The 15,305-nt window shown below is 47.6% G+C and overlaps 1 protein-coding gene across 1 annotated transcript in view; it reads left to right on the forward strand.

The window, feature by feature from the left end:
* BIRC6 (baculoviral IAP repeat containing 6) overlaps positions 1 to 15,305 on the forward strand; it is a 1,973,616-nt gene that overhangs the window by 1,591,351 nt on the left and 366,960 nt on the right. Inside the window, exon 60 of the mRNA XM_085609819.1 lies at positions 3,082 to 3,255. Coding sequence (XP_085465945.1) covers positions 3,082 to 3,255 — 174 coding nt within the window. The remainder of the gene's footprint in view (positions 1 to 3,081; positions 3,256 to 15,305) is intronic.

Consider the following 15,305-nt stretch of genomic DNA (forward strand, 5'->3'; position numbering starts at 1 on the left):
GTGCTGAAGAAGTTCAAGCGCGACTGCGCCCAAGTCATTCTTGTGGCTCCGGATTGGGCACGAAGAGTATGGTATCCCGAGCTGCTCAACATGGCCATTGATCCTCCGATCAGACTGCCTCTTCGGGAGAATCTTCTGTCGCAGCAGCGGGGGACGGTCCTCCACCGGGACCTATCCAGCCTCCACCTCCTTGTGTGGAGATTGAGCGGCAGCAGTTGACGTCATTTGACCTGCCTCCTGAAGTCTGTGATGTAATCTTGGCAGCCAGGCGTCCCTCCACTAAGACGGTGTACACCTGCAGATGGAATAAATGTGTGGCCTGGTGCACAGCAAAGGCTGTGGATCTCCTTTCTGCCCCTCTTTATGATGTTCTCTTGTTCCTCTTATCTTTGGTCCAAGTCCCCTGTTGTAAATAGATTACTTGAGGGCATTGCTCATCTTTTTCCTCCTATTCCCTGCGTAATGCCCCAGTGGGACTTGAACTTGGTTATATCTTATTTGCGCTCCCTTTGAGCCACTACATAACCGTCCTCTAAGACTTCTCACTTTGAGAACTGCTTTTCTGGTGAACATCACCTCTGTGCGCAGGGTGAGTGAGCTCCAAGCTCTGTCTTCCAAGCCTCCTTGTCTGGCTGGCCATCCAGACAAGGTCGTCCTTAAAACTAGACGTTCCTTTCTTCCCAAGCTGGTTACTTCTTGCCACATTGGCCAAACCATCACTTTGCCCACCTTCTTTCTGCCTCTGCACCCTTCAAAAGAGAAAGAGAGGCTCCAACGTCTGTATCCAAAATGTGCGCTTTCTTTCTACTTGGATCTCCCAAAATAATTCAGGTGGACGTCCAACTCTTTGTGGGTCATGTGGGCGCTAAGAAAGGTCGAGACGTGCACAATTGGACCATTTCCAGGTGGTTCATTTTGTGCATCAAAGCCTGCTATTATTTGGCTAAGAAGGAGCCTCCAGTGGGGCTGCGTGCCCATTCTACCAGGGCAACAGAAGCTTCTTCTGCTTTGGGACGAGGAGTCCCCCTAAATGACATCTTTCAGGCAGCTACGTGGGCATTACTGCACACGTTTACGAGACACTACTGTCTGAACAACCAAGTCCAGAGAGACAGCTTCTTTGGCCGTTCTGTTCTCCAGGACTATCTGGTGTGAACCTGGTTCGCAGACCCACCTCCGGGGTTGGTATTGCTGGGGTATCTATTCTAAGGTAAGGAATCTATAACTAACTGTTTTTCAGATGAACAAGTTACTTACCTTCAGTAAGGATATGTCTGTAAGAAACATAGGTTAGTTGTAGATTCCTTACCGCCCCACCCATCCTCCCTGTTCTGCGAACTGACTTCTAGGGTTAAGGACATCCTTTCAGGGCCCTAGTTGTGTGCACCAGTGGTTACATGGCTTACATGGCTCTGCGTTCTGGCGCGGAAAGTCGTGTACAGAACGGACGTCAGCGCGCGAGGGCGGCGTCTATGTATCTACCGCAACATCATCCTGGCGACCACGACGCTGACGACGGACACGGTGTAGACCGGAGCCACCTTCCAACGCGCAGTGGTACTGCTGACGAAGAACTTTCCGAATCCAGTCTGACGCCTGGGGGTAATTCTAAGGTAAGGAATCTATAACTAACCTATGTTTCTTACAGATCTATTGTTACCGAAGGTAAGTAACTTGTTCATTAGGAGGACAGTGCAGTGCAGGCTGTCAGGCCGTAGACATGAGTGTTCAACCAAAGGTTGTTTCTTTCCCTTTTCTAAGAAGATGCCCTTTATGAGCTCAGGTAAATTAAGAAGACACTAGAATAAAACCAACCTGTGACATCTCAACATGCTGTTGTGGAACAGGAAAGGCCCGTGCAGTCTCCTCATTGTGTGGCTTTTTCACTAGTGACTTTTCAGTGATGTGTTTCAATGTCTTCGGTTTATCTAAAACAAAGTTAACACCAGCATCTGCAACTTTGCACAATAATTGTTAGGGCCACGCAATAGTTGCAGCTCTAACAGCCGCTGTGAGAATAGCCGCTTGTCAGCAAAAAGCCACTTACTATTGGCCACGGTCAATAGAGACAGAATTTCAGACTTCTACTCAGTTGGGTAATGGTCACTGTGGTCAAGTAAGTGCCGCAAGTGTTGCCAGCCATAGGTTTATTTACAAACCATGTGGTAGTGCTCCAACAAAGCAAAGTTGTGACTAAGGGTCCTATTTAACATGAAGACCCTTCCAACTAAAGCAAAGGACACTGTGCCTTAAGATATTAAAGCTCTTGTTATTTTTCATCTTTGCCGCAACGCAAATGCCATCCTGATCGTCTATGTTTCCGAACTAATTGTACATATTATGCTAAGTGCAGTTGTTACCTTTGATAGATTAAAAATAATCCCTTAAAGCAAGAAGGGGGGATTGGAAGCATGTTTAGGTGTTTGAGTTGAGGGATTTCTTTCCCATCATTGGATTGGATAGCAAAACAAAGTTGATATTCCGGACTTCCAGACCAGTAGAATACGGAATTACTTTGATAAAAAGACCATCCTCGAGGTTTCCCTTCTGGTGGATCACAGAGTAGTAGTCACGCTGATGGCCTACATTGCAAAACTATACCGACACCAGACTTCTTTTTCTGCCAATCTCTGATGTATTTTCATTCCAGTACCTTTGAGCCTTGGGGGGAGGCTGGGGTGGGGGGAGGGATTCATTAGAAGGGACTAGAATTTGTATTTATACAAGAGCATATCTATATCGTTACCATACACTGTATGATTTATTCCACTGTGCAAGTTCTTGACTTTCACCACATTAGAGGCCACATGGCTACAGGGATTGTGCTTTCAGTCATGCTCTTAAGAATGCCCCAAGTATTGAGTTTGATTCCGTATTTGCAGTATATCATGCTAAATCCAAACAGCGCAACGGTTTCTTGAGCTGTCATGTTTGTGTGATTATTCACAATGTAATCATGGAGCACATGAAGTTTCTTACACATGGGTTAAGCTACTTTGAATGTTAATCTTAATACGGTAAGGGTGTTTTATTTTTAATTTCTTTTCACATATTGGTACTAATCTTTGTCTCTTTTATCAGGCCAACCGCTGCCAGCTGAGATGACACTAGCCCAGCTTCTCACTTTGCTATATGACCGGAAACTCCCTCAGGGCTACAGATCAGTAGACCTGACAGTGAAGCTAGGCTCCAAAGTTATCTCTGACCCTAGCCTGTCAAAAACGGACTCATTTAAGCGCCTCCACACAGAAAAAGGTATATTTGTAGTATGTTTAGAGTGTGCTAAATGATGCAGTACTCGCCATATCGTTTTTGTCCAAATCATTAAGTGTTCCCCTTTCCCCCTTGTATTTTTCTTATAGAACCTTATGGTCCACAAGGATCAGCTCGAATTTTGGTAGAATCATGAACTGTCTGTTACTGACCGTAAAAACAATTGTTTAGTTTTGGTAGTCATGAGAAAACCTTTAAATGTAGCATTCTAAAACGCATTAAACTGTAACCGAGACAATATATTTTGTAAATTGCTCTACTTAATTTACCTCCTAACTGAGAGTATTTTTTTTTTACACAAACTTTACTGTGTACTGCAGATGGTACATACACATGTATGATTACAATCAGACGTTTTGTTTAAATTTTTCTATAACAAGATGGTAATAGTCGCATCCATGTACTACATTTTCATTATTCAGAACTATTATCCACTTAATATTAGGTGTGGAAGCATTGCATAGATATGAATTTGGACACATTATAAGTGCATAAACTATAATAATGTGAGTATTGTCAGAAATATCAGTACCCATTACCCCCTGCCCAACTAAAACCCACTCCAAATAATGTAAAAACCAAACGATAAAAACTGTTGCTGCTACAAAGACAATACACCCTACCAGATGTTTTGTATCGGGTAACTGTCAGGTCCGAAATCACAGGGGAAGGGGAAGGAGAGGCACCGAGAAGGGGGCGGGGGGAAGGGGGAGGGGGAGAAAGGGCCAGGATGGAAACGTATTTGGAACTGGGAGAATGGGGGTGGGGGTACATCTTTTAGAAAACCAGCCAACTCACAGGCAGTAATCATGCGTCTGCACCGCTTTCCATCAATGTAGCCTGTGAGTCTTCCAACTCAACCTCTGTGTCTACTTTAAAAAGTTCTATTAGGTGTGCCCAGTCTAAGGATATTGGACGTTTTCGTAGTCCCCTATATTCTTCACGCTGTAGTGATTCCCTCTCTGCAACCGCCCACCTGATAACCTCTTCTCTCCACTTGCCTTCACGGTGCGCCGCGCAGGATTTCCAGCGCTGTGTAATCAGTCTTTTGGCAAGCATCAGGGCCAATCCTGCAAAACGGCATAATAATTTCACCTTCTTAGGGAGCGGGAACAGCCCCAGGGGAACTGAAAGAGTATTAAAGCTAAATATGAAGTCCATGGCCTCTTATCTAAGTATGTGTTTAATTCATAGATATTGATTGAGACATTTAAGTTTTAGTAGCAAGTCTTTTTCGTTTTTCAGAAGGATCAAAAGTGTTGTGATGTGGCCAAAATGGCAGAAGGCTAGCAGCTTCTTTTTGCTGCTTCATCAAGCCTAAGAAGGTTTATATTTGAAAATAGCACATGACCGACCTCATAGCTCAGCAAAAAACTCAGTGACTTCGAAAATGAATCCCCATTCACAGCCTGCTGCTTGCAAATACGATTGCGAACATGAAAAAAATTGACAATTGAGAGCAGGAGCAACCTGCTTTGTCAGGAGTTTGTGTGCCATTGCTAGGGATTTCGCTAAATTTGCGCCTGGCTGGGTTAGGGAAGTGAACAGCTTCTGACTGTAGCGTGATGAGGCACCGCATGAAGTTATAGATGTAGTAACCATATTTAAGGAAGTTCTTTGTATAATAGACTGGAAAGAGCCTCAGACTTGCTGCATTGAAAAGGGGCAAGCAGTTGGTCTCAGGTTGAAGGTCATATTGCATTGATATTATCATAGCATTGCAAAACACTTAAACAAATAAATGGACTGCTATATACCATTGGAGAGTGTGCAGCATCAATGCATTTATATTCCTCAAATAAATGTTTTTCTGTGAAAATTTACCAAAGAAGAGCTGGCTTGCTTGGGATAATCAAGAGAGAATGTTAGGTGATATTGATTACCTCTCACCGGTTGTAGGAGAGTAGGGTCTGCTTTCTATGTTCACCCCCGCTTTTTGCTTTTGCTTTACTGGTTTTCGACTTAGATGTGGCTGTGGGCCTGCTAATCAGACCCACAGCCCTGCTGTTCTCTCTCTAAATTAATACTATGTACTTTAGGTGCATAACCCATTTGGATAGGATCACCTTATTGGCCCCTGTACAGTGTACCCTAGGTACCCAGGGCATAGGTGTACGCTAGGCCTACCAGGGGCTGCAGCATGTATTATGCCACCCCTGGCCTGGCCTTCCATTTTGACACAACTGGCTGATCACTCAGCGGGGGCAAGGTCGTGTAATCACCCCTTGCTTAGGTGTAGTATTCCTATACCTAACTTACATATAGACACATGTGTACCTATCAGTCACTCCTATGGCAGGCCTTAACAATCCTGGAGGCAGAGTGCTTGGTAACATGTGAGATGGTGCTCTAGCATGAGCTGAGCCTGTCTGCAGCTTTCGGAACCTTGTCCTTGTAGCTGTTCTATGATATAGCCTACCATATACTCTTAAAGTGCCTTATAATCTTAGACGGTTATGGTAACTATGGTTTGGCTTTATCGAAACATGTCGTGTAAGGTGTCTAACACTGTGGAATAATACCCCCATGCCATTTCTGGACATGAGAATATTATTCCCCCCTTCTAGAGGGAAAGACATGTTAAAATCATACTTCAACTGTTAGCCTCTGACCAAAGCCTCAGCATCACAAAATGGATGCTGCTGCCACGACACAAGTCTGACCTCCTGCAGCTGGGAGTGATCCCAGCCAGGGAGGCCTGGACAATAGGTTTCCTGCTTGGGGAGGTGCTAGCACCTCCCCAGACAGCCTTTAGTGTATTGGGGCAGGGTGGGCTGAAAGGAATGAGACATGCCTGGGGCACACAAGGTGTTCCTTGCATAGTCCAGTTCAAACCGGCGCTGGGGCACTCCAGCCCCAGCTCTGGCGCGAAACTGGACAAAGGGAAGTGGGTGTAATCACCCCCTCCCAGGTCCCACCCATAAGGCGTGACCTAGCAGGTATCCCAGCCCCCCAGATTAGTATAAGAGTGGGAGTTGGGCCTCAAGACTTTAGATTATCCTGAACCTGCAAAACTGAACAGAAACTCTGGACCTTCGACATTCGACGAAAGAAGAAGACTGAAGAATCTCCCTTGTAGCCAAGGAGTGGCTACCCTGTGCAAACAGGCACCATCAAGAGACTACCCTTTGCTTTGCCCACGTTCTACGAGGAACCGACTGCAGAGCCCGACCAGAGCCTTGACTTCCAGACTTCTCCGACCCTGATCCACATCGACAGCAAAGCTGAGATCCGTGGAGGCGACGAGCGACGTGGGACCGGCTACCTGGGAAAAGTGGCTAGTAACTTAAAGCGCAGCTTCTGAGGTACCCTCGAAGTTGTGCACCGGGGATTGAGAAGCCCCAACCCCAAGCACCATCTGCACCGAAGATCAGCCCCCCACACTCCACGAGTCCTGCGTGGGGCCCTTCTGCATTTTCCTGCTTGCCGCGTCTGTCCGGTTGCTTGCCCGCTGGCTAGTGGCCTTTGTGACGACGCACCCTGAAATCTTCTGCGCTGGTTTGGCTCCTCCAGACTGGCTCCCGCTTCTCTGCAAAGAAGAAGCACCCCAGACCTTCCTGGTCTGCACCAGAAGCAAGTCCTCCGTTCTTCGTGGGTTCCGCTTGCCAAGGCTTGGTGAGTCCTAGTCCAACTTCGACGCCGCCGACAGCAAGAGCCTTCGTGGGACAGCTCGCCTCCTGGTCCTGGTCGTCCTCGACGCTTCCTGGTCCTCCTGGCTGCAGCGACAAGCTTCACCTTCACCTGCAATCTTCACGACATCGCCTGGTTCCTTCCTGGTTCCACGTGGTCACTGGCTAGTGACCTTGACTCTGTCCCTTCTGCTTGCAGGTTTCCTCTCTTCTTGATCCCAGCCTTGGGATCCACCGGACACTCTTCACTGACTGCCTGTCAGCATCTTTCTTCAGGCATCCATAGGAGTCGACGACGAAAACGACGCATCTTCACCCCTATGCACCCGCAGCCTGTGGGCTAGGTAACTTGGGTACTCCGGTGCTCATCAGGATAGTGACTATCCTAGTGTCTAGTTTTCAAGTCTCAACTTCCTAGCTACTCCGGAAGTGTCCTAAATCTACCGTTTTCTAAACTGTACTATTGCTATTGACTTTTACGCATTACGCATGAGTGTTTCCACTCTGCACACGAATCCCGTGGGCCTCCCACTTCCTAACTAACGCTAGTGTAGTGTAGCCCCAGCGATTCCCTAGGCCTAGGCCTATTCTATTTCCGTGACAGTGGTTCTTATTCCACTTACTTAGTATATGGTTTGCGTGGCCCCTAGGGCCTAACTGTATTACTTACCTGTGTGACTTAATGTATGCTTGAATAAGACTGTGTTGTACTTACCTCTAATCTCATAAAGAGTGCTGAGGGTTTGACTAGAATAAATACACTTTATTTTATATATATATCTGTTGTGGTGTCCTTTCATTTGGTATTCAAGGGATTATATATGGTATCACAGCTGGCTTCACATGCCATTCAGAGTTTAGCCTAAGACTGCTCTTGTCCATGCTACCACTAGGATAGCTGGTCTATAAGGTTGACTTTACAACCAATCACCATAAGGGTATTTGGACTGATATAAGGTGTACACTAGAACTAGTGACATCATACATCAGGCCAACTTCTCACATTGGTGAGCAGCGGTTGGGATCTGAGCTTGCTGTTGTAATACCATTGTAATCTTGAGATACTAAATTGAAAGATCACACAGATATTGTCTAGGTACATATAACATAGATTATAATACTTAAGTCCTACTGGACTTTGTAGTTGTAGGTTGAAGGGAGTAACACACCCTGACTACAACTACTAGAGAGGTTTAGTAGATACAACTAGTGTAGGTAGGTGCACACACCACACCCTCACTAGATCATGTCTCTGAGAGGAGATCAAGTGGATGCTCTCTCAGGAGGATCAGGTCTGCAAAAGACCCCCTCTAGATATGATACCTTAACATTCCAGGAGATGAGACACTTGTGTACCTCCAGAGGAATAAAACAGGGTGCAAACCCTACCCTCCTTCAGTTAGGACAACTCCTAGAGAAGTATGACATTATTAGGGCATCTCAGGCAGGTACCCTAGGTACAGAGGAGGGTCTACCCACCACAGAGGAGTCAGAGGAGAATTCAGATGAAGAGGTAGACAGCCAGGGCCAAGTAGGAAGACTTAGCCAGGCTAACCTAAGCTTACATGGGAGTTTGAATGGGGTCCCCCCTTACAGACCCCCAAGTAGGCTTACACAGAGAAGCAGGAGGGACAGATCCCCTTCAAGGGAATCCATCCACTCCCATGTCTCTAACATCTCTAATGCTTCCTCTCACAGGGGAATGACTTCCCCTGAGAGAAAGGAGCATGAAGCCAGAATGAGGGAAGCTAATCCGAGGATTCAGAGGGAAGAACTTGCCCTTGCCAAAGAGAAGCTTGCTCTGGCTAGAGAACAAAAGTTGAGTGGGTCAGAACCCACTGGTGGCAGCAATATCCCTAAGGATAGAGACAGGCACTATGATAATAGAAACCTGAGCAAGATTGTCCCTCCCTACAAGTGTGGGGATGACATCCACAAATGGATAACTGCTTTGGAGAGAGCTTGCAAAGTACAGCAGGTACCCCAAAGTCAGTGGGCAGCTATCTTGTGGCTCTCCTTCTCTGAGAAAGGCAGAGACAAGCTCCTCACAGTTAGTGATGAGGATGCAGATAATTACACTGTCCTGAAGAGTGCTCTGATTGATGGGTTTGGCCTAACCACTGAACAATATAGGTTGTTGTTCAGGGATACCCAGAAGACACAGACTCAGGACTGGACTGACTTTGTAGATTGTGCCACTAAGGCTCTGGAAGGCTGGCTAATGGGAAGTAAGGTTAAGGACTATACAGGATTGTATAATTTGATCATGAGAGAGCAAATACTTAACAACTGTCAAAACCAGCTATTGCATCAACACCTGATTGATTCTGATCTGACTTCTCCCCAAGAATTGGGAAAGAAGGCAGATAGATGGGTCAGGACTAGAGTTAAGCAGAAAAACCAGAACCAGGGCGGTGATCAGAAAAAGGCAGACCAGAAGGGTAATGAGCAGAAACAAAAAGACCAGAAGTCTTCACCAGGCCCCCAAAAGGTTCAGGGGGAGGGTGGTCCCAAAAAGGATAAAAAGAAAGATGGCCAAAAGAAACCATGGTGCAACTATTGTAAGTCCAACTCACATTGGTTTAGTGAATGCACCAAAAAGGATAAGCCCTCAGCCACCATTGCCCCTAAGGCAACTGTACCCCCTAGTTCAGCTGTAAGTGGTGGTTCCCAGCAAAAGGGTGTAGTAGGGTTAACCCTGGGAACTGAGGAGGATTCTGGCCTAGTCAGAGTACCTACTCAGGCTGTTCTGATCTGTGATGGGGACTTAGCTTTGTCCTCTACTGTAGGCCCCAGTAACCTGGGCAAGTACAGACAGACACCTTTTATCAACCAAAGAATGGCTCAGGCCTACAGGGACACTGGAGCTAGTGTCACAATGGTGACACCTGCTTTTGTGGACCCTGGACAGATCATACTAGGTGAGAATTACCTAGTGACCAACGCTAGCAATGCCACTACCTCCCATAGTGTGGCTATTGTTAACTTCTCCTGGGGAGGGGTAACTGGCCTCAAGAAAGTTGTTGTTAGTTCAGACCTTCCTGTAGAGTGTTTACTGGGCAATGATCTTGAAACTTCAGTTTGGTCTGAAGTGGAGTATAGGACCCATGCAGAAATGCTGGGGATAGATGCACATGTCCTTGCTGTGACCAGGTCACAGGCCAAAAAGTGCACCACTGAACAAGTGCTGGATCCTGAAACTATGGACCAGTCACAACCCAAGAGAAAGAGCAGTAGGGTTAAGGCTGTGCCTTCCCCCCTGCCTCAGGTGGTGGATCAGCCCTCCCAGGAGGATGATTCTGAGAGCCCTGAAGGAACTGTCCTAGAAGAACTTGAACCTGATCAGGTTGAGTTTCTTGGGACAGGGGGACCTTCAAGGGCAGATCTGAGGCAGGCTCAATTAGACTGCCCCTCTCTTGAACCCCTCAGACCACTGGCTGCTGCTGAGGCTGCAGGGAATGCTCAAGGTACCCATAGAGTGTATTGGGATGAAGGGCTACTGTATTCAGAGGCTAGAGACCCCAAGCCTGGTGCATCCAGGAGGTTGGTCATACCACTGAAGTTCAGAGGCTTTCTTCTAACCTTGGCCCATGATATTCCCCTTGCAGGACATCTAGGCCAGAACAAGACTTGGGACAGGCTTGTCCCTCACTTTCACTGGCCCCATATGTCAGAAGATACTAAGGAGTTTTGTCGCTCCTGTGTCACCTGCCAAGCCAGTGGCAAATCAGGTGGCACCACAAAGGCCCCCCTCATACCACTACCTGTAGTGGGGGTCCCCTTTGGTCCCTTTGAAAGAGTGGGCATAGATATTGTAGGACCAATGGACCCACAAACAGCATCTGGGCACAGATTCATACTGGTGATAGTGGACCATGCCACCAGGTACCCAGAAGCAATTCCCCCGAGGACCACAACAGCTCCTGTTGTGGCAAGGGCCCTGCTTGGAGTATTCTCCAGAGTGGGCTTTCCAAAGGAGGTCATTTCTGACAGAGGTACCAACTTCATGTCAGGATACTTGACTGCAATGTGGAAGGAGTGTGGTGTTAACTACAAGTTCACCACACCCTATCACCCACAGTGCAATGGGCTTGTTGAGAGATTCAACAAGACCCTAAAGGGAATGATAAAAGGATTACCAGATAAGCTTAGGCGAAGATGGGACATCCTTTTACCCTGCCTTCTGTTTGCTTACAGAGAGGTCCCACAAAAGGGGGTTGGCTACAGCCCTTTTGAGCTTTTGTTTGGGCATCCTGTAAGAGGACCCCTGTGTTTGGTGAAGGAGGGATGGGAGAGACCTCTCAGACAACCCAAACTAGACATAGTGGATTATGTACTTGGCCTCCGCTCCAGGATGGCAGAGTATATGAAGAAGGCTTCTAAAAACCTTGAGGCAAGCCAAGAACTCCAAAAAGCTTGGCATGACCAAAAGGCTGTACTGACTGTTTACCAGCCAGGACAGAAAGTGTGGGTGTTGGAGCCAGTGGCCCCAGCAGCACTCCAGGACAAATGGTCTGGACCCCACACTATTGTTGAGAAAAAGGGAGAAGTCACCTACTTGGTGGACCTTGGGACTCCCAGAAGCCCCCACAGGGTGCTTCATGTCAACAGATTGAAGGCATATGTTGACAGGGCAGACATGGGGCTACTCATGGCTACAGATGAGGGGCAGGAGGAAGAGAGTGACCCTCTCTCAGACCTGTTGACTCAGAACCCTGATGATGGCTCAGTTGATGGTGTGGTCTTTTCTGACAGCCTCACTGTCCATCAGCAACAGGACTGCAGACAGGTTCTGCAATCCTACAGACATATGTTCTCTCTGACCCCAAGTCAGACAAACTGGTGCACCCATGAGGTGGACACTGGTGACAGTCTGCCTGTGAAGAGTAAAATCTACAGGCAACCTGACCATGTAAGGGACTGCATAAAAGTTGAGGTACAAAAGATGTTGGAGCTGGGAGTCATTGAACCTTCAGAGAGCCCTTGGGCTAGTCCTGTAGTCCTTGTGCCAAAACCTCACACCCAAGATGGTAAGAGAGAGATGAGGTTTTGCGTGGATTACAGAGGTCTCAATGCTGTCACTAGGACAGATGCCCACCCAATACCTAGGGCAGATGAGCTCATTGACAGACTGGCAGCTGCTAAGTTTTTGAGCACATTTGACCTAACAGCAGGCTACTGGCAAATCAGACTAGCTGAGAGTGCAAAGGCCAAAACTGCTTTCTCGACCCCAGGAGGACATTATCAATTTGTGGTAATGCCCTTTGGTTTGAAGAATGCACCTGCCACTTTCCAAAGGTTGGTGAATCAAGTCCTTACTGGGTTGGATGATTATTGTGCAGCTTATCTTGATGATATTGCTGTCTTTAGCTCCACCTGGGAGGATCACCTGGTCCACCTGAGGAATGTTTTAGAGGCCCTGCAAAAGGCAGGCCTCACTATCAAGGCCACTAAGTGCCAGATAGGGCAGAGCAAGGTTGTATACCTGGGCCACCTGGTTGGTGGGGGTCAGGTTCAACCACTGGAGAGCAAGATCCAGACCATAAAGGACTGGGCTCCTCCAACTACCCAGACTCAGGTCAGAGCTTTCTTGGGCCTGACTGGGTACTACAGAACGTTTGTTAAGAACTATGGGTCCATAGTGACACCACTTAATGACTTGACCTCCAAGAAGATGCCAAAGAAAGTTCAGTGGACAGTAAGCTGTCAAAAAGCATTTGATGACCTGAAGCAGGCCATGTGCAGTGCACCTATTCTGAAAAGTCCAGACTACTCCAAAGAGTTCATTGTCCAGACCGATGCTTCTGAGTTAGGTGTGGGAGCTGTTCTTTCACAACTGAATGTAGATGGTCAAGACCAGCCCATTGCTTTTATAAGTAGAAGGCTGACCCCTAGAGAGAAACGTTGGTCAGCTATTGAGAGGGAGGCCTTTGCTGTGGTTTGGGCCCTGAAGAAGCTGAGGCCATACTTGTTTGGCACTCACTTCAAGATGCAGACAGACCATAAGCCCCTCTTGTGGCTAAATCAGATGAAGGGTGAAAATCCCAAACTTCTTAGGTGGTCCATTTCCCTACAGGGGATGGACTTCACAGTGGAACATAGACCTGGGACTGACCATGCCAATGCAGATGGACTCTCCAGATATTTCCACTTAGAACATGAAGACTCAACTGGTCAAGGTTAGTTTAATGTCCCTAAGTTTGGGGGGGGGTTGTGTAGGAGAGTAGGGTCTGCTTTCTATGTTCACCCCCACTTTTTGCTTTTGCTTTACTGGTTTTCGACTTAGATGTGGCTGTGGGCCTGCTAATCAGACCCACAGCCCTGCTGTTCTCTCTCTAAATTAATACTATGTACTTTAGGTGCATAACCCATTTGGATAGGATCACCTTATTGGCCCCTGTACAGTGTACCCTAGGTACCCAGGGCATAGGTGTACCCTAGGCCTACCAGGGGCTGCAGCATGTATTATGCCACCCCTGGCCTGGCCTTCCATTTTGACACAACTGGCTGATCACTCAGCGGGGGCAAGGTCGTGTAATCACCCCTTGCTTAGGTGTAGTATTCCTATACCTAACTTACATATAGACACATGTGTACCTATCAGTCACTCCTATGGCAGGCCTTAACAATCCTGGAGGCAGAGTGCTTGGTAACATGTGAGATGGTGCTCTAGCATGAGCTGAGCCTGTCTGCAGCTTTCGGAACCTTGTCCTTATAGCTGTTCTATGATATAGCCTACCATATACTCTTAAAGTGCCTTATAATCTTAGACGGTTATGGTAACTATGGTTTGGCTTTATCGAAACGTGTCGTGTAAGGTGTCTAACACTGTGGAAAAATACCCCCATGCGATTTCTGGACATGAGAATATTATTCCCCCCTTCTAGAGGGAAAGACATGTTAAAATCATACTTCAACTGTTAGCCTCTGACCAAAGCCTCAGCATCACAAAATGGATGCTGCTGCCACGACACAAGTCTGACCTCCTGCAGCTGGGAGTGATCCCAGCCAGGGAGGCCTGGACAATAGGTTTCCTGCTTGGGGAGGTGCTAGCACCTCCCCAGACAGCCTTTAGTGTATTGGGGCAGGGTGGGCTGAAAGGAATGAGACATGCCTGGGGCACTGTTGGAAATACTCCACTCCCACACCGGAAGAGGTTGGTGGTAACGGAGTCTTTCCAGGACATACAGTGGTAGCTTGGCTCGAGTGGTCAGGAATCAGGCACCGTGCTAAGCATACGTCATACCCATACAATAACCATGCGTGCATCCGTTCCAAAAACGACTCTACACCGTAAAAATTATGAAAATATCTCTGTTTATCTTCTTTTTTCTCTTAGTTGCTGATTAGATAAATAATACACAATCACAATATACAAAGCTTTTTAAATAGTGCAGATCAAATAAATACTGTCTTAATGATTCAATAAATAGGGGTGATCATAAATAAGGAAGGTATAAATATAAGTGCGATACATACAGGCAATTAAATATTCTGAGGCAATGAATACTGTAAACCAATAAATATTGTGCAACAATAAATACTGTGGAACAATAAATACAGTGAAGCAATAAATAGGTTAAATACAATAAATACAGTGCCCTCAATAAATAATTAAAAGCTGACAGTGACACTCATATAATCAGATCACATTTGAGATTACTCTGGGCTGATTTGGCCCAGGCACAGCTTGTGGGGATGTGGAAGGCTTGAGGGTGTCTACTCCCTGGCTTGGACAAGGCTGAGGCCTAAACTGAGGTAGATCAAGGGGGGAATACTAGAGACCTGGCTCTCTCACTCTACACAACCCCTCTGAATTACTCTCAGCTCACCCCTGGCACAGTCCAGCTGGTTCCAGCACCTCTCTAACCCCTAGAGTAGTCTCTTAGGATTCCACAGGGCCTTTGGCGCCCTCTATTCCACTTACTGCCCTTTTTCTGAAGCTCCGACGCCGCTGGAGTCGTGTCGACGCCGTGAGGCGGTTCCGGTTCGATGTCGGCGGCCTCGGCACAATGTCAGTTCTTGACGACGCCGGTAGGCGGTTCCGGTTCGATGTCGGCGGCCTCGGCTCGATCTCGACCTCCGATTCGATGGCGTCGGGCAGTCTTGGCTCGATGTCGACTTCGGGCGGCTCCGGTCCGATGGCGACCTCTGGTTCGATGACGTCGGCCGGCCTTGGCTCGATGTCGACTTCCGGCAGCTCCGGAGTGTGATCCCCACTCCCGACCTCCGGTGCTCCTCTCCTCAGGTTCCGGCGACTCCGGAGTGCGACCTCCACTCCCGACCTCCGGTGCTCCTCTCCTCAGGTTCCGGCGACTCCGGAGTGCGATCTCCACTCCCGACCTCCGGCACGCTTCACCTCGGTCTCCGGCGACTCCGGAGGGCGGACTTCACTCCCCCGTC

Source organism: Triturus cristatus, chromosome 6 (assembly GCF_964204655.1).
Source record: "Triturus cristatus chromosome 6, aTriCri1.1, whole genome shotgun sequence".
In the NCBI taxonomy this organism is placed as follows: Eukaryota; Metazoa; Chordata; class Amphibia; order Caudata; family Salamandridae; genus Triturus; species Triturus cristatus.